The 13905-nt window shown below is 43.9% G+C and overlaps 4 protein-coding genes across 9 annotated transcripts in view; 2 read left to right on the plus strand and 2 right to left on the minus strand.

The window, feature by feature from the left end:
* Nucleotides 1-75: 75 nt before the first annotated feature.
* On the minus strand, nt 76-4768 carry haus3 (HAUS augmin-like complex, subunit 3). Of its 2 annotated transcripts, none has more exons than XM_052071872.1 (6): nt 4647-4768; nt 3406-4356; nt 3110-3319; nt 2573-2805; nt 1797-2031; nt 76-492 (listed from the first exon to the last, which is right to left on the minus strand). In XM_052071872.1, the coding sequence occupies exons 2-6, from the start codon at nt 4315-4317 to the stop codon at nt 265-267; spliced, it is 1818 nt and encodes a 605-aa protein (XP_051927832.1). In that variant the 5' UTR covers nt 4318-4356; nt 4647-4768; the 3' UTR covers nt 76-264. The 2 variants fall into 2 exon arrangements, with proteins under 2 accessions (XP_051927832.1, XP_051927826.1); XM_052071866.1 differs by having other exon boundaries at nt 1746-2031.
* Nucleotides 4742-9915, plus strand: LOC127604691 (prostaglandin reductase 1-like). Of its 2 annotated transcripts, none has more exons than XR_007963388.1 (9): nt 4742-4891; nt 5651-5778; nt 5849-5894; nt 6225-6284; nt 6447-6614; nt 7115-7388; nt 7452-7557; nt 9323-9482; nt 9572-9915. XR_007963388.1 is itself a non-coding variant. In XM_052071915.1 (9 exons), the coding sequence occupies exons 2-9, from the start codon at nt 5673-5675 to the stop codon at nt 9680-9682; spliced, it is 990 nt and encodes a 329-aa protein (XP_051927875.1). In that variant the 5' UTR covers nt 4742-4891; nt 5651-5672; the 3' UTR covers nt 9683-9915. The 2 variants fall into 2 exon arrangements, 1 of the variants encoding a protein (XP_051927875.1); XM_052071915.1 differs by having other exon boundaries at nt 9364-9482.
* A 1292-nt stretch (nt 9916-11207) lies between these two features.
* txn (thioredoxin) lies at nt 11208-13252 on the plus strand. Of its 2 annotated transcripts, XM_052071942.1 has the most exons (5): nt 11208-11382; nt 12315-12419; nt 12532-12597; nt 12937-13002; nt 13095-13252. In XM_052071942.1, exons 1-5 carry the CDS (start codon nt 11356-11358, stop codon nt 13161-13163), a joined length of 333 nt encoding a protein of 110 aa, XP_051927902.1. In that variant the 5' UTR covers nt 11208-11355; the 3' UTR covers nt 13164-13252. The 2 variants fall into 2 exon arrangements, with proteins under 2 accessions (XP_051927902.1, XP_051927907.1); XM_052071947.1 differs by lacking the exon at nt 12532-12597.
* A 52-nt stretch (nt 13253-13304) lies between these two features.
* The window catches only part of svep1 (sushi, von Willebrand factor type A, EGF and pentraxin domain containing 1), a 57386-nt gene continuing 56785 nt past the window's right edge, over nt 13305-13905 (minus strand). For all 3 annotated transcript variants that reach the window (XM_052071814.1, XM_052071806.1, XM_052071835.1), the window contains 2 exons: nt 13749-13842; nt 13305-13558 (listed from right to left, as the gene is read on the minus strand). In XM_052071814.1, coding sequence (XP_051927774.1) covers nt 13528-13558; nt 13749-13842 — 125 coding nt within the window. In that variant the 3' untranslated portion in view covers nt 13305-13527. The remainder of the gene's footprint in view (nt 13559-13748; nt 13843-13905) is intronic.

A 13905-nucleotide genomic window follows, 5' to 3' on the forward strand; every position in this document is an offset into this window, starting at 1 on the left:
ATGTTTAGCTAGTGAGGATAAACGGCTCAGAGAATGGGTGGATGGAATAACTAATAAAAGATTTCAGCCTATCAATGAAATACAAGGTGCTTTATTACCAATTCGCCCAACACGGAACAGGTGCAGAAGACATTTTTAAAACGGAAGCAGTCACACTCAAACAAGGTCGGTTGTCATCTTAACAGAACTTATTTTCCCCCAGAAAAAGCAGAACGGTTGAGCTCAGCCTTTACGGTGGTCATGTGTTCATTCCACGAGACAACGCTATGGCCGTTCTGTCGTCAGGTTCACTCGGCGCTCCAGTTTCTCAACCACTTTCTGCAGAAGACCGACATCCAAGTGGAAGCAGACGTAGAGTTCCCTCTCGCGTCTGAGGAGGGAATTGTGTTCCAGCTGGGAGCGCTTCGTCTTGACTATGCCTGTGATTTCTTGGATGGCTTTTTGGAAACGCTGAAGCAACAATTCGGCTTCTTTGAGTTTTTCCATCAACTCCTGCGGACAGAGGATGGGAAATGCGTTACACAATCAGAGTTCATAGGTCAGCTTTAAAGGCTCCAAACCCCAAAGCTGCAATACACACAATTGGGCCCGATTTGGCCTCCCTTGAGATCAAGGTCAGCCAAGGCTCATTGTCAGATGTCTCAAAGATTTTCCTGAGTGATTATCCTGCGGGTTAGTTGTGTGTTAGGAGTGATTTTTCTTGTCAGATCTGCTTGTCCTGGGTTGCTCCCTTGACACTCTGGAGGAGGTGGACAACAGAAGGATGCTAACTAAGCTAAAAGCTATGATGGCCAGTCCCTCCCACCCCCTCCAGCCCGCCCTGACAGCACTTGGTAGCTCCTTCAGCCAGAGACTGTTACACCCGCGCTGCAAGAAGGAGAGATACCGACGCTCGTCCCTACCGACTGCTGTCAGGCTGATGAATAAAAAATAACAATCATAATAATAATAATAATTAAATGATGTGAAGGTAAATTGTAAATAGTACTGCGATTTATCCATTTGTGTTCATATTGTATTTAATTGAAAGATGTTTGTTGTTGTTTTTTTTTTTTCTCTTCTTCTTTCTACATACATTCTTGCTGCTGGAGGCTGTAAATTTCCCCATTGTGGGACAAATAAAGGATATCTTATCTTATCTTGAAAAATAGTTCAATGGTAAATGGAGTACACACATACTGATAATCAGGTCTAAATTGATTCAAGTCAGAACAAGTCTGATTGTTGGATGGCTCTGAACCATTCTCCTGAGTGACTATAGAACGTTAGAAGAGTGCCCGCCGCCCCCACCTCATCTGCTCAGAAAACATCTTTCTCTGACAATCGTCTTTCATTAGTCATGACGCAGGATTTAAGACTACAAATCGTGTGGTCAACAGCAGTCCAGATCCCCGGTGGTACTCTCACAGGTCAGTACACTACACGCCGTAAAAGCAGTAAGCGCACACAGACACGGGGATTTTGTTTTCCCCCTTTCCAAGTGTGGGGTTTTTGACACTATAACATTTAGATATTTGGCAGGGGTGGGGGATCGGTATGTTCGTACCCTTCTTGTGGTTCGACTGGTCATACTTTTGGGGACAGACAGTGACAGACAGAGGCTTAAAAGAAGAAATGTATTGTGCCACCAGCTTCCCACACCAAGAGTTAGTTATCAATCAAACTCACGTTAGGGATTTCCTCGTAAAAGTATTGCTTTTTGTCAGCGAGGAGATCGTACGTGACATAAAATGAAACCAACCCACCTGTGCATTGGGACACAGCAGCTCCTGGTCAGCACTGGCTGCAGGACATACCTGTGGCCTTAAGACCAGCTCCTGGAACTCTGTGGACACGGCCCCGTGAAGGACCTCACAGTGGCCTTGGAGTTGAGCCATCCTGAAGTACTGGTCCCTGTAGGCCGCTGCCAGCGCTGCACGGGACGCCTGGAGGTTGCTGGCCAGGCCGTGAGCAGCCTGGTCCAGTGCCTCATATGTCTGAAAAGGCTCTTCTCTCCCTTGGGAGGAATCCTGGTCGAGGATCTGCAGGAGTCTGGAGGAAAAGCGTGGAGGAACAAGTGAGAAAACAAGTGTTGTCGTGCCGCGTCACGGTGAGTTTGATAAAATTACAGAAGCACTTCTGTAAATGTGTTCTTCAGGCAGACGACCGTGGAGCCCAAGGTAGCCGAGGAATATTATTTGGCGAAACATGGAGCTTTGCCAACAAATCTGGGCGTTCCGGTATGATGGCATTGAAAAGTTTTATTTATACAAAAATGGTGCTTTGCTGTCATCTTGTGGCAACTATAGACAATTATAAAGATTATGATTAAAACCTTAAATTAAAACCTAATTCAATTACAAATAATAAATAATATAGAGCTGTGACCCAGACAGGACAAGATTTTTATAATCCTGCTGATTGTTGCATGTCCACCGTGCAACACCTCTGCAACATGTAAAGCTTGAAATAGCCGAATGCCCGCAAAGGCTAACAGGAACGTTTAAAATGGCGTCAATATCGATGGTGTGGAAGCGATGCTAGTTAACGGAGATATGAGTTGCATCCCACGTGAATGGATTTGGACTCTTACCTGCGGAATGCGGCATCCATGTTGGTGATGATCGGGTTGGGCCTCATGTTTAATGCCAACTCGGGATGTGCCAGAGCCTCAAATCTGAGGGACGTGACTTTGCGTTCCTTGACAAGCCTGGTGTTGACGTTCGTGAGGTGGTTCAGGCACACTCCCCACTTCCTCAACTCAATCTGCTGAGCCAAGTGGAGGATATCGAAGGAGGCCTTCTGGCGGAGGAGGTTATCACGTACCTGGTGGGAAAAGTAGATATCAATTTTATTGTTTCTATTTCTTCTTGATATTGTCAGTGGTACATTGTTCTGTAACTAAAGATAAAGAAATGGTTGGGAGATATGCGTTTTTTAAAATGAGCCCATGCATCACTGAGTCAAAAGAATTAGAAAATGGCTTGTAGGAAAGGAGTAATACTTCCATTGATGGGTCACGAAACTGCAACATATATGCCAGCATCCTTCATGTTAATGTTTGGTATTTCCTCTCGTACTTTTTCAGAATACATATTTCAAACACATGAGGTCAATCGTGTGAACAAACCTCATCCAGTTTGGTCGTGAGATAGTCCTGCCTGGCCAGTTGCAGGGCCAGAACTCTCTTTACTACCGGCCCATAGAGCAGCCTGGTGGCTTCCCAAACGTCGAGGGGCACGGGTCCATGGAGAAGAGCTTCGATCTCCGCCTCCACGGCTTGCAATTCCTTCCTAGAGGCCGCCTCGCGCGTGTGAAGTGAGGCCGAGTCAGCAATGCTCTGGTGGGGTAAAAAGGTCAACAAAAGAGGTAATCCCGATGCACTGAATTGTCCAAAACCTTCTTGTCGTGGTGTTCTGCGTTTACCTTGACACCGGAGGACTTCTCAGAAAGCCAGTCAAGCCCGGCCTTGACACTTTTCTCATCTGCGGCAGCTCGCATCAGCTGGTGCTGAGCCATAATGTGCGCAAGCCGAAGTCTGGCCAGTTGGTCCACCTCGTTCTTTTCCTCATTCTCTTCTTCCTCTTTGCCTTCCCGAGAGCTGAGGTCCAACAACTGGAAGCGTTCTGAGCAAGAGGTCTCAACAAGGTCCGTAAAGAAGTGCTTCCGAGTGAAAGCGGAGAGCGTTTTAGTGTTCAGCTCCTCTTGGCTCAGATACAGATTCAGAGAGAGCTGAGAAAGAAGAGGCTTGTGCTTTCTGCCGGCAGAGGAGTGCACGGCTTCCGGCTGAACGGAGAGGTGTGATGCCAGCTCGCCCACCTTGCCCACGAGAACTTGGAGCTCAGCATTAGTATTGGCGTTCTCGCCTGCGAGAAAAGCGTTAGCCTCCGTTAGCTGGGACGCAGCGCTCTCCAATTCGGCGACGAGTCGGGGGTGGACGTCTGCGCGAGAAGCAGCCAAAGCCTGCAGCCTCTTGCAGTGCTGCCGCTTCCGTGCCTTCTCCTTCATCAGTGCCTGGAGCTCTGCTTCTAAATTTTCTACAGTCACACCATCCTCAGCTGCACTGCTCTCTTGGGATGGTCCGATGGTTTTAAGGACCTTGACCAAGGCTGCTTCGTCCAGGATGGGCGTGCCAGACTTCTGGAGCTCCTGATAAGCCAGGACTTCCTCTGTGGTCAAAACATTGCTCCGGTTCAGGCTTCGACAGACAAAACACAACAAACGGAGGTTTTCCTGGGAACTATTAAAAAGCCAGTCGAAGTCCGAGGCTTCCAGGGAAGATGCGGCGGAATAGCCCAGTCGAGCCATGGCCTCCACAAACTGCCCACCGTTTAACATGGCGCTTGTGCTGTTGTTCCACAGCTGGATGAGAGGTTCCTGAGAAAATAGGATGTTACAAGCCTCGTTAATTCCATGCGACACGTCAGTTCTCATCTAGCTGAAGCCGTCTTATTTTGGTTGGTCCAAAAGTGTCAACGTGTACAGACCACTGGCAAACACCGCGCAAGCGATTTCGAATAGACACAAGAGGTGCCGGTTCAGTAAAAACAAGCAAGACGTGATGACACTGTAATACAGCAAGCAACAGTCAATGCTCCCGGCGGTAACGTCGAAGGCACGCCGTTTTTCCCGTGACAAGCGTTAAATGTCAGTCAAACACTACTCACAATTTGGGTCACGGACGGAGGTTAGCAAGTAGCCTCTTGAAACGCGCGCCTAAACTCATACGTCATCAACAGGGGACGTCGTCAATGGGATGACGCAACCATACTGCTCGACCAATTGCGTTACGACCTCAAAAAGTATTTTCCTCCCATGTTTCGCTCCCTTCCTCCCACTTCCTCAGATAGAAATTGCCACACTCCCAAATTCAGAGTTCCCGCTGACCTCCCGTTACAACTGACAATAACTGGTAAGGAAAAAAGCTACTCTCAAAGGTTTCGCTCCTTTATGACTTTTTGGCGTAATTTAATGAGCAACCTGCTCAATCGCATTTTCTACAGCTTGAAAGGCACCCGCTAATCATCCTTCACATGGTGGTTCTTATTTTTAGAATCCATCTGAAACTAATTAAGCAACAGTGCATTCCAGATTGTAGAACATTTGGTCAAATATTGGATATGAAGTACATTGCATGAATTTAACCTACGGGTGTGCAGATTTTTGTTCCCTTGAGCCACATGGCACGTTTCAACGGACAATACAAGTTTAAAAGTGTTTCTAAAATCGCTGTTATAGTAAAATAAAAATAATTCTTCAATATGACAATTTTTTTGTATAATCAGTTGCAAATGTCCCCAGAGTGGGATTAATAAAGGTTAAATTTATTTCTTTAATACAATGAAAACCAACATTGTCTGTTTTCTAATTTTTCTGTTTCATGAAAATTGTTTATCTTAATAAAATGATATATTTTCAAAACTTCCATAAAACTAATTTAATTATAATTAGACAGTTAATTGAATAAAAATGTAAAATTATTTTACGTGAGCACCGGCCGAACAAAAAAATAATAATAATAATAATCCTCAAATAAACCAAATACCGAATTGAATAAAACATTTTAATGTTTCAATGCAGTTTAAGAAATGTGCCGTTCCATCCTATTTTTGGCATGACGTTATAAGATGTTCGTTAACACTACTAAGGGTCCACCCGGTCTTCCTCCAAGGTGCCGACCAAAACGTCAAACCATGGTTCGAGCTCAAACATGGATTCTGGCCAAACATTTCAATGGCTTCCCCAAGGAAAGCGACTTCCAGCTCAAAGAGGAGGAGCTCCCTGAGCCTAAAGCTGGAGGTTCGACCTTTTTTTTTTATGGACATTTGCCGCGTTGACGTCTTATTGATGCCGTTGTCCTTTGTTTCAGAGGTGCTTTTGGAGGCGTTGTTTCTAAGTGTTGATCCTTACATGAGGTGGGTGAAAATAAGTCAGCTCGTCCTCTCTGAAAAGTATTAAGTTGGTGCAAAATGCTGAAGCTCATTTCTTAACTGGTTAAATTTCAATTTGAGTCTTTTTGTCATTTTAAAATCTCTAAATCTGATAGTTTATTGTAATACAGATTCATTTAATAATTGGGAAGCGGACCGTCCAATTATCATCACATACTAAATCGCAGTTGCAATCTTGGGAGGTCGGGGAGTTTTTTTTTTTTTTAAATCGTTGCGCTCTATTTTTAAAGTGTTTTATAATGCGAGTCGAACTTCTGCATTGCCAATTGTATTAACATGGCTTCCTGTCTCTAGGCCATTTAGCCGCGTTCGCATGAAAGAAGGAGATGTGATGATCGGAACTCAAGTGGCCAAGTAAGGAGGAGGAGGAGAGCACATCTTGCACATATGGTTGACACCCGACGCCGAGAAACAAACAAGCTGACTCACTGGGATGGAATTGGACTGTTTTGGATTAGTCACTCACTTGATTTTTCCAGAGAACTTCAAAGTTCTGCTGCCTTTGTTGTTCTGTAGGGTGATCCAGACCAACAACGCATCATTTCCCGTTGGGGCCCACGTGGTCAGCCGCGACGGATGGAGAACGCACACCGTGTCGGACGGGTCCAACCTCGTTCCCGTCATGCCCGACTGGCCTCTGGACGTTTCCTTGTCCTTGGCTCTGGGCATCATCGGCATGCCTGGGTAAGGATGCTGTGACGTTATTACCGTCAAGTTGTTCTCAAACATGTTAAACCAATTACAATGAAAAGGAAAAAAAACCTCAATAATCATTCTATGGTAACATATTGCACAAAAAAAAGTTGAAATCTAGTCTTAACATACTGACTATTCTCCTGGCTCTGCATCTTCGTACACTTAACAACTTAACTGTTGAAACTGGTTAAGACTGTGGAGTCACACACAGAAAGGTACCAACACATTGTTGCGCTCCGACGTGGGCGTGGCTAAAGCAGTATCAGAATACAGATTGTTATGGCGAGGGCAAACTTTCTAAAAAATCTAGCAACAAAAAAAAAAAGGGCTCCTGGGCCATGTCTCTGATCTTTCTGGCATATGCGAAATAGTTCAACTGAGGATATACGGTCCTCTGTAATTAACGAGCAGTAAAGCCACAAGGACCGGTATAACATCTGGTGCCGTGACCCGGATTCTTACCAATCGCAAGTCCCCGATGTCACCAGGCTGACGGCTCTATATGGAATTGAGGAAGTCCTGGAGCTGAAATCGGGCGAGACTCTGCTAGTGAATGCGGCAGCGGGGGCGGTGGGCTCGGTGGTGGGGCAGATGGCCAAAATGAAGGGCTGCAGAGTGGTGGGCTCGGCGGGGTCGGATGCCAAGGTGGCCTTCCTCAAAGAGCTGGGCTTCGACGAGGCCTTCAACTACAAAACGGTCGCGTCCCTGGAGGAGACTCTGAAGAAGGCCGCTCCCGACGGATACGACTGCTTTTTTGAAAACGTGAGCGAATCCCGATGAGAACGCTCCAAATCCTTCCTGGACTTATTTTTGATTCCTCATCAGGTTGGAGGCCCTTTCTCGAGCGTTGCCATGTCACAGATGAAAGATTTCGGAAGAATAGCCGTGTGTGGAAGTATATCCACGTACAATGACACTGAGGTTCAGACAGGTAGGTACTGCCCGGCTAGTACAAACCCAATTTCACAGGAAGTTGGGACCTTGTATTAAAAGTGAATCAAATCCGAATACCATTTCCAAATCGTGTTCAAAGCAAGGACGTATGTGTTTGTGTGTGTTGTCAAGGACATCACCACATGGGCTCCGTAACACTTGAGAAACCCAATGTCACTCAAAACAGTTTGACGGTAAATCCATAAGCGCGACTTCAAACTGTACTATGAAAAGCAAAAGCTATTTCTCAACAACAGACGGAAATGCCGACAGCTTCTCTGCGCCCAAGCTCATCGAAGATGGGCTGATCTAACGTGGAAAAGTGGTCTGTGGTCTGATGAGTCCACGTCTCACTTTGTTTTTGGAAATTGTGGACGTCGTGTCCGCCAGACCAAAGAGGTAATAAAATAATCATCTGGACTGTTACAGGCGCAAAGTTCAAGGCCAGCACCTGTGATAGTATGGGGCTGTATTCGTGCCAATGGCACATTTGTGAAGGCACCATTTGGGCAGAAAGGTACATCCAAATTTGGGAGAAGCATATGCTGCTATCCAAGCAACGTCTTTTTCCTGGATGCCCCTGCTTATTTCAGCAAGACGATGCCAAAGCAAATTCCGCACGTTACAACAGCGTAGGTTCATTGGAGTAAAAGACTACCGGTACTCAACTGGCCTGCCTGCAGTCTAGACCTGTCTCCCATTGAACATGTGAAGCATAAAATAGGACAACGGAGACCCCAGATTCTTGAACAGCTGAAGTTGTACATCGAGCAAGAATTCGACAATTGGTGTCTTCAGTTTCTAAATGTTGGTAATGTAACACAGTGGGAAACATGACCCTGTCCCAGCTTTTTTGGAACATGTTACAGCCGTAAAATTCTAAATGGATGAGTTTTTGCGAAAAATAATCAAGTTGATCAGTTTGAACATGAAATACCTTATAAATCATTGCATTCGGTTTTTAATTTGTTCAACACACTGCCACAACTTCAATGGACTTGGGTTTGATTTTTTAATTCGAGGAAAAACGGAATATTTTGCATGTGGCACGTCACTCCTTTGCAGTTTTTTGTCAGTAGGGGGCGACATTGTGGTTCTGACAAACTAAGGCGGGGGTAGGCAAACTTTAGGTTTTAAATTGTACATTAGAGCCCAGGTCATTGATAGATGAGCTAAAGTTAAAAATGTGTGTAGTATTTTGTGATTCTCTAAATATGGCAATTTCTACTTTTATTTATTAGAACAAAAATGAATGGCAAATACTGTATTACCAGACAAAATTATTGGGAATCAAAAGTTAAAATGTGCATGTAAAATTATTTTGAATACAAGTAAGTTAGTTCCTTATCAGAGGTTTGTTTCAGTTTTTTCAAGAGAGCGTAGGGTTGAAAAAAAAGTGACATTTTTTTTTCTTTTTTTCAATGCATTTGGAATGGGGGTCAATCAATTACGGATTTGTGACGTTTGGTGGAGGAGAAGAAGTGGGCCAGCCCACGAATAATCAAAAATTGAATATAATTGACTCCCGTTCTGAATGCATTGAAAAGGAAAACAAGATTTTTTTTAAACCTTTTTAAAATTCTTTACAAAAAAAGTGGATAAACCCCTGTTCTCAGGTGCCATTTCCATTCATTCATTCATTCATTTTCCGAACCGCTTGATCCTCACTAGGATCGCGGGGGGTGCTGGAGCCTATCCCAGCTGTCTTCGGGCAGTAGGCAGGGGACACCCTGAATCGGTTGCCAGCCAATCGCAGGGCACAGGTGCCATTTCCAGCATTGAATTGCATTTGTCATTCTCACAGGCCCTTATCCTCAAATGACCATGATCATCAAGCAGCTCAAGATGGAGGGCTTCATGCAAAGCAGATGGGAGTCAAAGCACCCGGAGTCCCTCAGGAGGCTCATGGGCTGGCTGAAAGAGGTTTGTCGCTGACAAACACGTCGTCATTCCATTTCCTGCCGGCGTTTCTCGCCTGGAAATAAGGACTGGCTTTTGTTTGCGTCTCACAGGGTAAACTGCAGAGCCGCGAGCACATCACCAAAGGCTTTGAAAACATGCCGGCAGCTTTCATGGGCATGCTGCGAGGAGAAAACACTGGCAAAGCTATCGTGGCAGTCTGATGTGAAATCCAGGAAGATTACTGATCGACACTTTCGAAACACGCCTAAATGACAACGCAACTTTTTTTTTGTTTTTTTGCAGGACATATTTTCAAAATGTTAAAACATAGAAGTCACATGTCCGTTTTCACCACCTTCGCACAATACTACGATGATGCAATTGGCAGTAATTATACATGATGTCACAAGCTTGGCACACCTAAAGCGGAAATAAAAAGTCTACTACACACCAAGATTGTTGTCCAGATGCCAGGTTTTTGCTATATGAAAAAAATTAGACCTAGTCAAATCATTTCATAAGTTTTTCCACCATTGGGAGGGATCACACTGTTGTTCAAAGGTATCAGTTCAAAGAAGAGTCTAAAAAATAATCTATAGAGGAAACAAAACAATGAAGACAGTCTACAGGAAGTAGGAACCAATGGCACAACCATGACATTACAAACACCTGGATATCTCCCCAAATTTGAAATTGATGGAAAGAGAACAAAAATGGTCAGATAGGCTGCCAGGATGCAAACATTAAAGCAGCTGGAAGAATTCAAAAAAACACATGAAATATTGTCAACACGGGAGAAACTATATAGTGGTCTGACGAGACCCAATAACTTTTTTGTCCATACATCCAAAAGGTATTTTTGGCCCAAACACAATACGTATCCTAAAACACACACGCAATCATTGTTTTACTGCGACTGTCTTTTCTCAGTTTTCTTACTTGATAAATAAAGACTGGCAACCAGTTCAGAGTGTCTCCCGAGCCTACTGCCCAAAGACGGCTGGGCTAGGCTCCAGCACGCCCCGCGATCCTTTTAAGGATAAAGAGGATCAGAAAATGGATGGATGGATAAATAAACGTTAAACAAAAGAATAGACCACAGATTCTAACCATCACGATTATAGGCTTCATGCTAAAGTTGACCATTGTCGTGTTGCCCCATCATTTAAGCCTGATTTTGAATCTCAACGGGCTGGGATGAAAATCTCATCCCTCTGGTTACCAAAGATGCGTTACTATCGTTAAGTGAACCACTTAGTGGTTTTGTGGTTGTGGGGGCAACAGTGATGTGTGTGAAGCCGTCCCCTCACGTACCGGAAAATCAAATGTGATTTGTTCTTAAATACTGTACTACACAATAAAATGTTAGACTTTCACAAAACTCAAATGATTCATAAAAATACTGAAAATATAAGAGCAATACTATTGAGTGAATTTGGTTGACATGACGTGAAAAGATAAAAACTTGAAGTACATGATGCATTATTTTGCTTCTGTTGTAAACACACACACACATACATTCATTTCACTCCAAAAATAGTTTTCTCTCATTTACAAAATGCCAATCTTTGGAGAAAAAAACTAAAATAGATTGAAAAAAAAGTAATCCAATGTTGTCTCAGCCTACTTAAAAAAGACAACCAGTACACTTGGTTAAAATGCACTGTACGTATACTGCAATGACGGAGGGTTAGAATTAACTATTTTTACTTACCGAAGCTTGACTTTTATTGTGGAAGGTACGACGATTTCCTCTTGAGGCCGTGTTGAACTTGACGCAGGGAGGAGTGTGTGGCAAGGAAACCGCGGTGCCTGCGCAGAAACTGACTCATTTTCCATTTCGGCGTCAAGTGTTTTGCACAACCCCGGTGCGTTTTCCCCACCAACCGTCGCCATGGTTGTAGTCAGCATTGAAAGCACGGTAAGTTAGCTTTTCTTCAATGTGTTTGGAACGCTTTCGTTTGCTCAACTAATATAGGGTATTTGGCATGTCTCCACCATCGATGCCGCCCTCTGGAACAGTTCCTGTAATGTGTGGACTTTGCTGTCACGTAACTACGGAAGGAATAGTTCGGACCTCGAATTGACGCAATTACACAACGTAATGGCTAGAACTACATAAAAGGCTCGGAGTAGGTCGATAATTATTCAAATAAAAACACTTGGGGAGCTAACTCGGTCGGGTGGGGGAGGGGGGGGGCATTGGAGTAACTCGAGCACAGTGGGGCCGAGCTAAAGCTACCGGTAATGCTAATGCTAATCCCACGGCACACAGGCGTCATCACACCAACATTTCCGGACACACGCCGAGTCTCAATCCAATCAAGTCAACGACGACAATGAAGGGTAGTTTGGAGTGTATCGGACCCGTGAAAAGGAAGATTTTATTTCAAGAAAATGTTGACCTGTTGAGGCGGGAAAACCGAGTACTATTAATCCGCCCCTAAAATAACTTGATTAGTCAACGATATCCTGGCAAACATGTAATTGAAATGTCATTCTTGGTTTATTTTCCCCCTTAAAACTCACCGAAGCTGAACTTAAAAGTTCGTCTCGCTCGAGTGCTTGTTTCTGATCTACAGGTATTTGGGTTTATTCGACGGTGTCATCAAAACGATGACAAATTACCTCAAAATGGAGATCGAACCTGGCGGTCACCTCATACTGACGTCATGCTGCGTTCGGGGTCAGCGGGACAAATGGTTTAATCCAAAATAAGTTCGTTTCGAGGCAAAGTCTTTTAGCTATTTTATTTTGTTTTTCAGGGTAATATTGTGAAATGAGTTTCGAAGCACAGCAGAAATGTTTTCTGCTATGTTAATCCTGCAACTGTACCCCATTTGTGGTTTCCAGGAAGCCTTTGATGGTTACCTGAAGAACAGTGGAGACAAGCTCATTGTGGTGGACTTCACAGCTGTGTGGTGTGGGCCTTGTAAAACCATGGCCCCAATTTTTGAAGTGAGTTGATGATGGCGCCTGCCTGATTCTTGATCAAGTTGCACTATCTTCTGTTCAAAGTTGGGCGTAGAGATGGCAAATACAAAAGCTCACGCGTTTGATTCTCTTACAGGAATTGTCCAATAACGCGGCTTACGCGGATGTGATTTTCCTTAAAGTCGACGTGGATAAGTGTGAGGTATGCCAACTATTGCTTAGATAATGGTGTGGATGTAGAAATGTCAACCATTTTAAGTGCTACAACATTTTCTGTGAACCGTTGTTGCTCCGTTAATGGAAAAGGTCAAGGTTTTCGTCATTTCCAATTTGAGCTGTATGCACCTTTGGCCAATTGAAGACCACCTTTTATCAATGTTTGGGTAATGGAAGCAATTCTTATGTAATCTTACTCAAGGCCTGACAGATATGGATTTTAATTATTTTTTTAGGGCAATGCTAATTTTTGTGAAACAATGTTGTAGATTCAACTGTGGTGATAGACGCACCTTGACTCACTTATTCCCCTTGTGCGTTTCAGGAAGTGAGCACCAAATGTGGTGTCCAATGCATGCCCACATTCCACTTTTACAGGAATGGAAGTCGGGTAAGGAGAACATTTTGATGTCATCTTGTCAAAAGCTGTTGTTGTTTTTTTTTCAATTCTCTAATTTGTCCTTTTCCTTTGGATTTTTACAGGTAGATTCCTTCTCTGGGGCCAATGACAAAACATTAAAGAAAAAGTTAGCGGATCTCACAAGCGCGTAGGTTCGCTGAAACACTTGCTAAGAAATGTTTTACTGCGTGTGGTGTTTCCATCCTGGCGGATTGAATAAATGATATCTTGGGACCCTTCATACTTGTCGTCCTGAACTGTCCAACCCACCTAATTAATGTGTCAAAAGCATGTCAGTCATGAACAGACATTTCTGCTTTAATTAAAAAAAAGAAAAACACAAAACATTACATACACTGGACAAACACATCCATTTTTACAAGAATATAGCAGCATATGTTCCATACTGTTGTTTCTTTATATGAAAAAATACAGCTTTATTTTACAAATTGTTTCTTGCTTTGCTGGAGATGCTTTGTGAAGAAGTCCCCTCCAAACGGGGGCCGGGTGGAACGTTTAGAAGTGATAGTATCCTGACCTCCTTTTCCTGTGACGACAAAGGGAAATATTTTAGGGTCACGCTGCAACCAAAAACAAGACATGTATATATAAAATCGAGTTTGAGATGACGGGCCTTTGGGTGAAATGTGATTTTCATTTTTGATCCATAAAAAGGAATACAGAGTTCCCGGCTTAATCACTTCTTGTGAGTGGCGTCCACGTTGAAAAGGGCTTACCTGGAGCAGTCGTGTCCACTCCAACCTGGACTACAGCGACACCTGTTTGGCCTGATGCATCTGCCTCCATTCAGACAAGGTGACGAACACACAGCTGGAAAAAAGGCACAAGAGATGAATCCAAAAGAGCAAACGTTGGCGAGCTGCAGGCGACGAT

This window comes from Hippocampus zosterae, chromosome 1 (genome assembly GCF_025434085.1).
Source record: "Hippocampus zosterae strain Florida chromosome 1, ASM2543408v3, whole genome shotgun sequence".
NCBI lineage: Eukaryota > Metazoa > Chordata > Actinopteri > Syngnathiformes > Syngnathidae > Hippocampus > Hippocampus zosterae.

Coding starts and splice junctions, on each gene's coding strand:
- haus3 (XM_052071866.1), bottom strand. CDS start 4,317: ATGTTAAACGGTGGGCAGTTTGTGGAGGCCATGGCTCGACTGGGCTAT. Junction 3,320..3,405: donor AGAAGTCCTCCGGTGTCAAG/GTAAACGCAGAA, acceptor TTACCCCACCAG/AGCATTGCTGACTCGGCCTC. Junction 2,032..2,572: donor ATGGATGCCGCATTCCGCAG/GTAAGAGTCCAA, acceptor CTTTTCCTCCAG/ACTCCTGCAGATCCTCGACC.
- LOC127604691 (XM_052071915.1), top strand. CDS start 5,673: ATGGTTCGAGCTCAAACATGGATTCTGGCCAAACATTTCAATGGCTTC. Junction 6,285..6,446: donor ATCGGAACTCAAGTGGCCAA/GTAAGGAGGAGG, acceptor GTTGTTCTGTAG/GGTGATCCAGACCAACAACG. Junction 7,389..7,451: donor ACGACTGCTTTTTTGAAAAC/GTGAGCGAATCC, acceptor ATTCCTCATCAG/GTTGGAGGCCCTTTCTCGAG.
- txn (XM_052071942.1), top strand. CDS start 11,356: ATGGTTGTAGTCAGCATTGAAAGCACG. Junction 11,383..12,314: donor TAGTCAGCATTGAAAGCACG/GTAAGTTAGCTT, acceptor TGTGGTTTCCAG/GAAGCCTTTGATGGTTACCT. Junction 12,420..12,531: donor CCATGGCCCCAATTTTTGAA/GTGAGTTGATGA, acceptor ATTCTCTTACAG/GAATTGTCCAATAACGCGGC.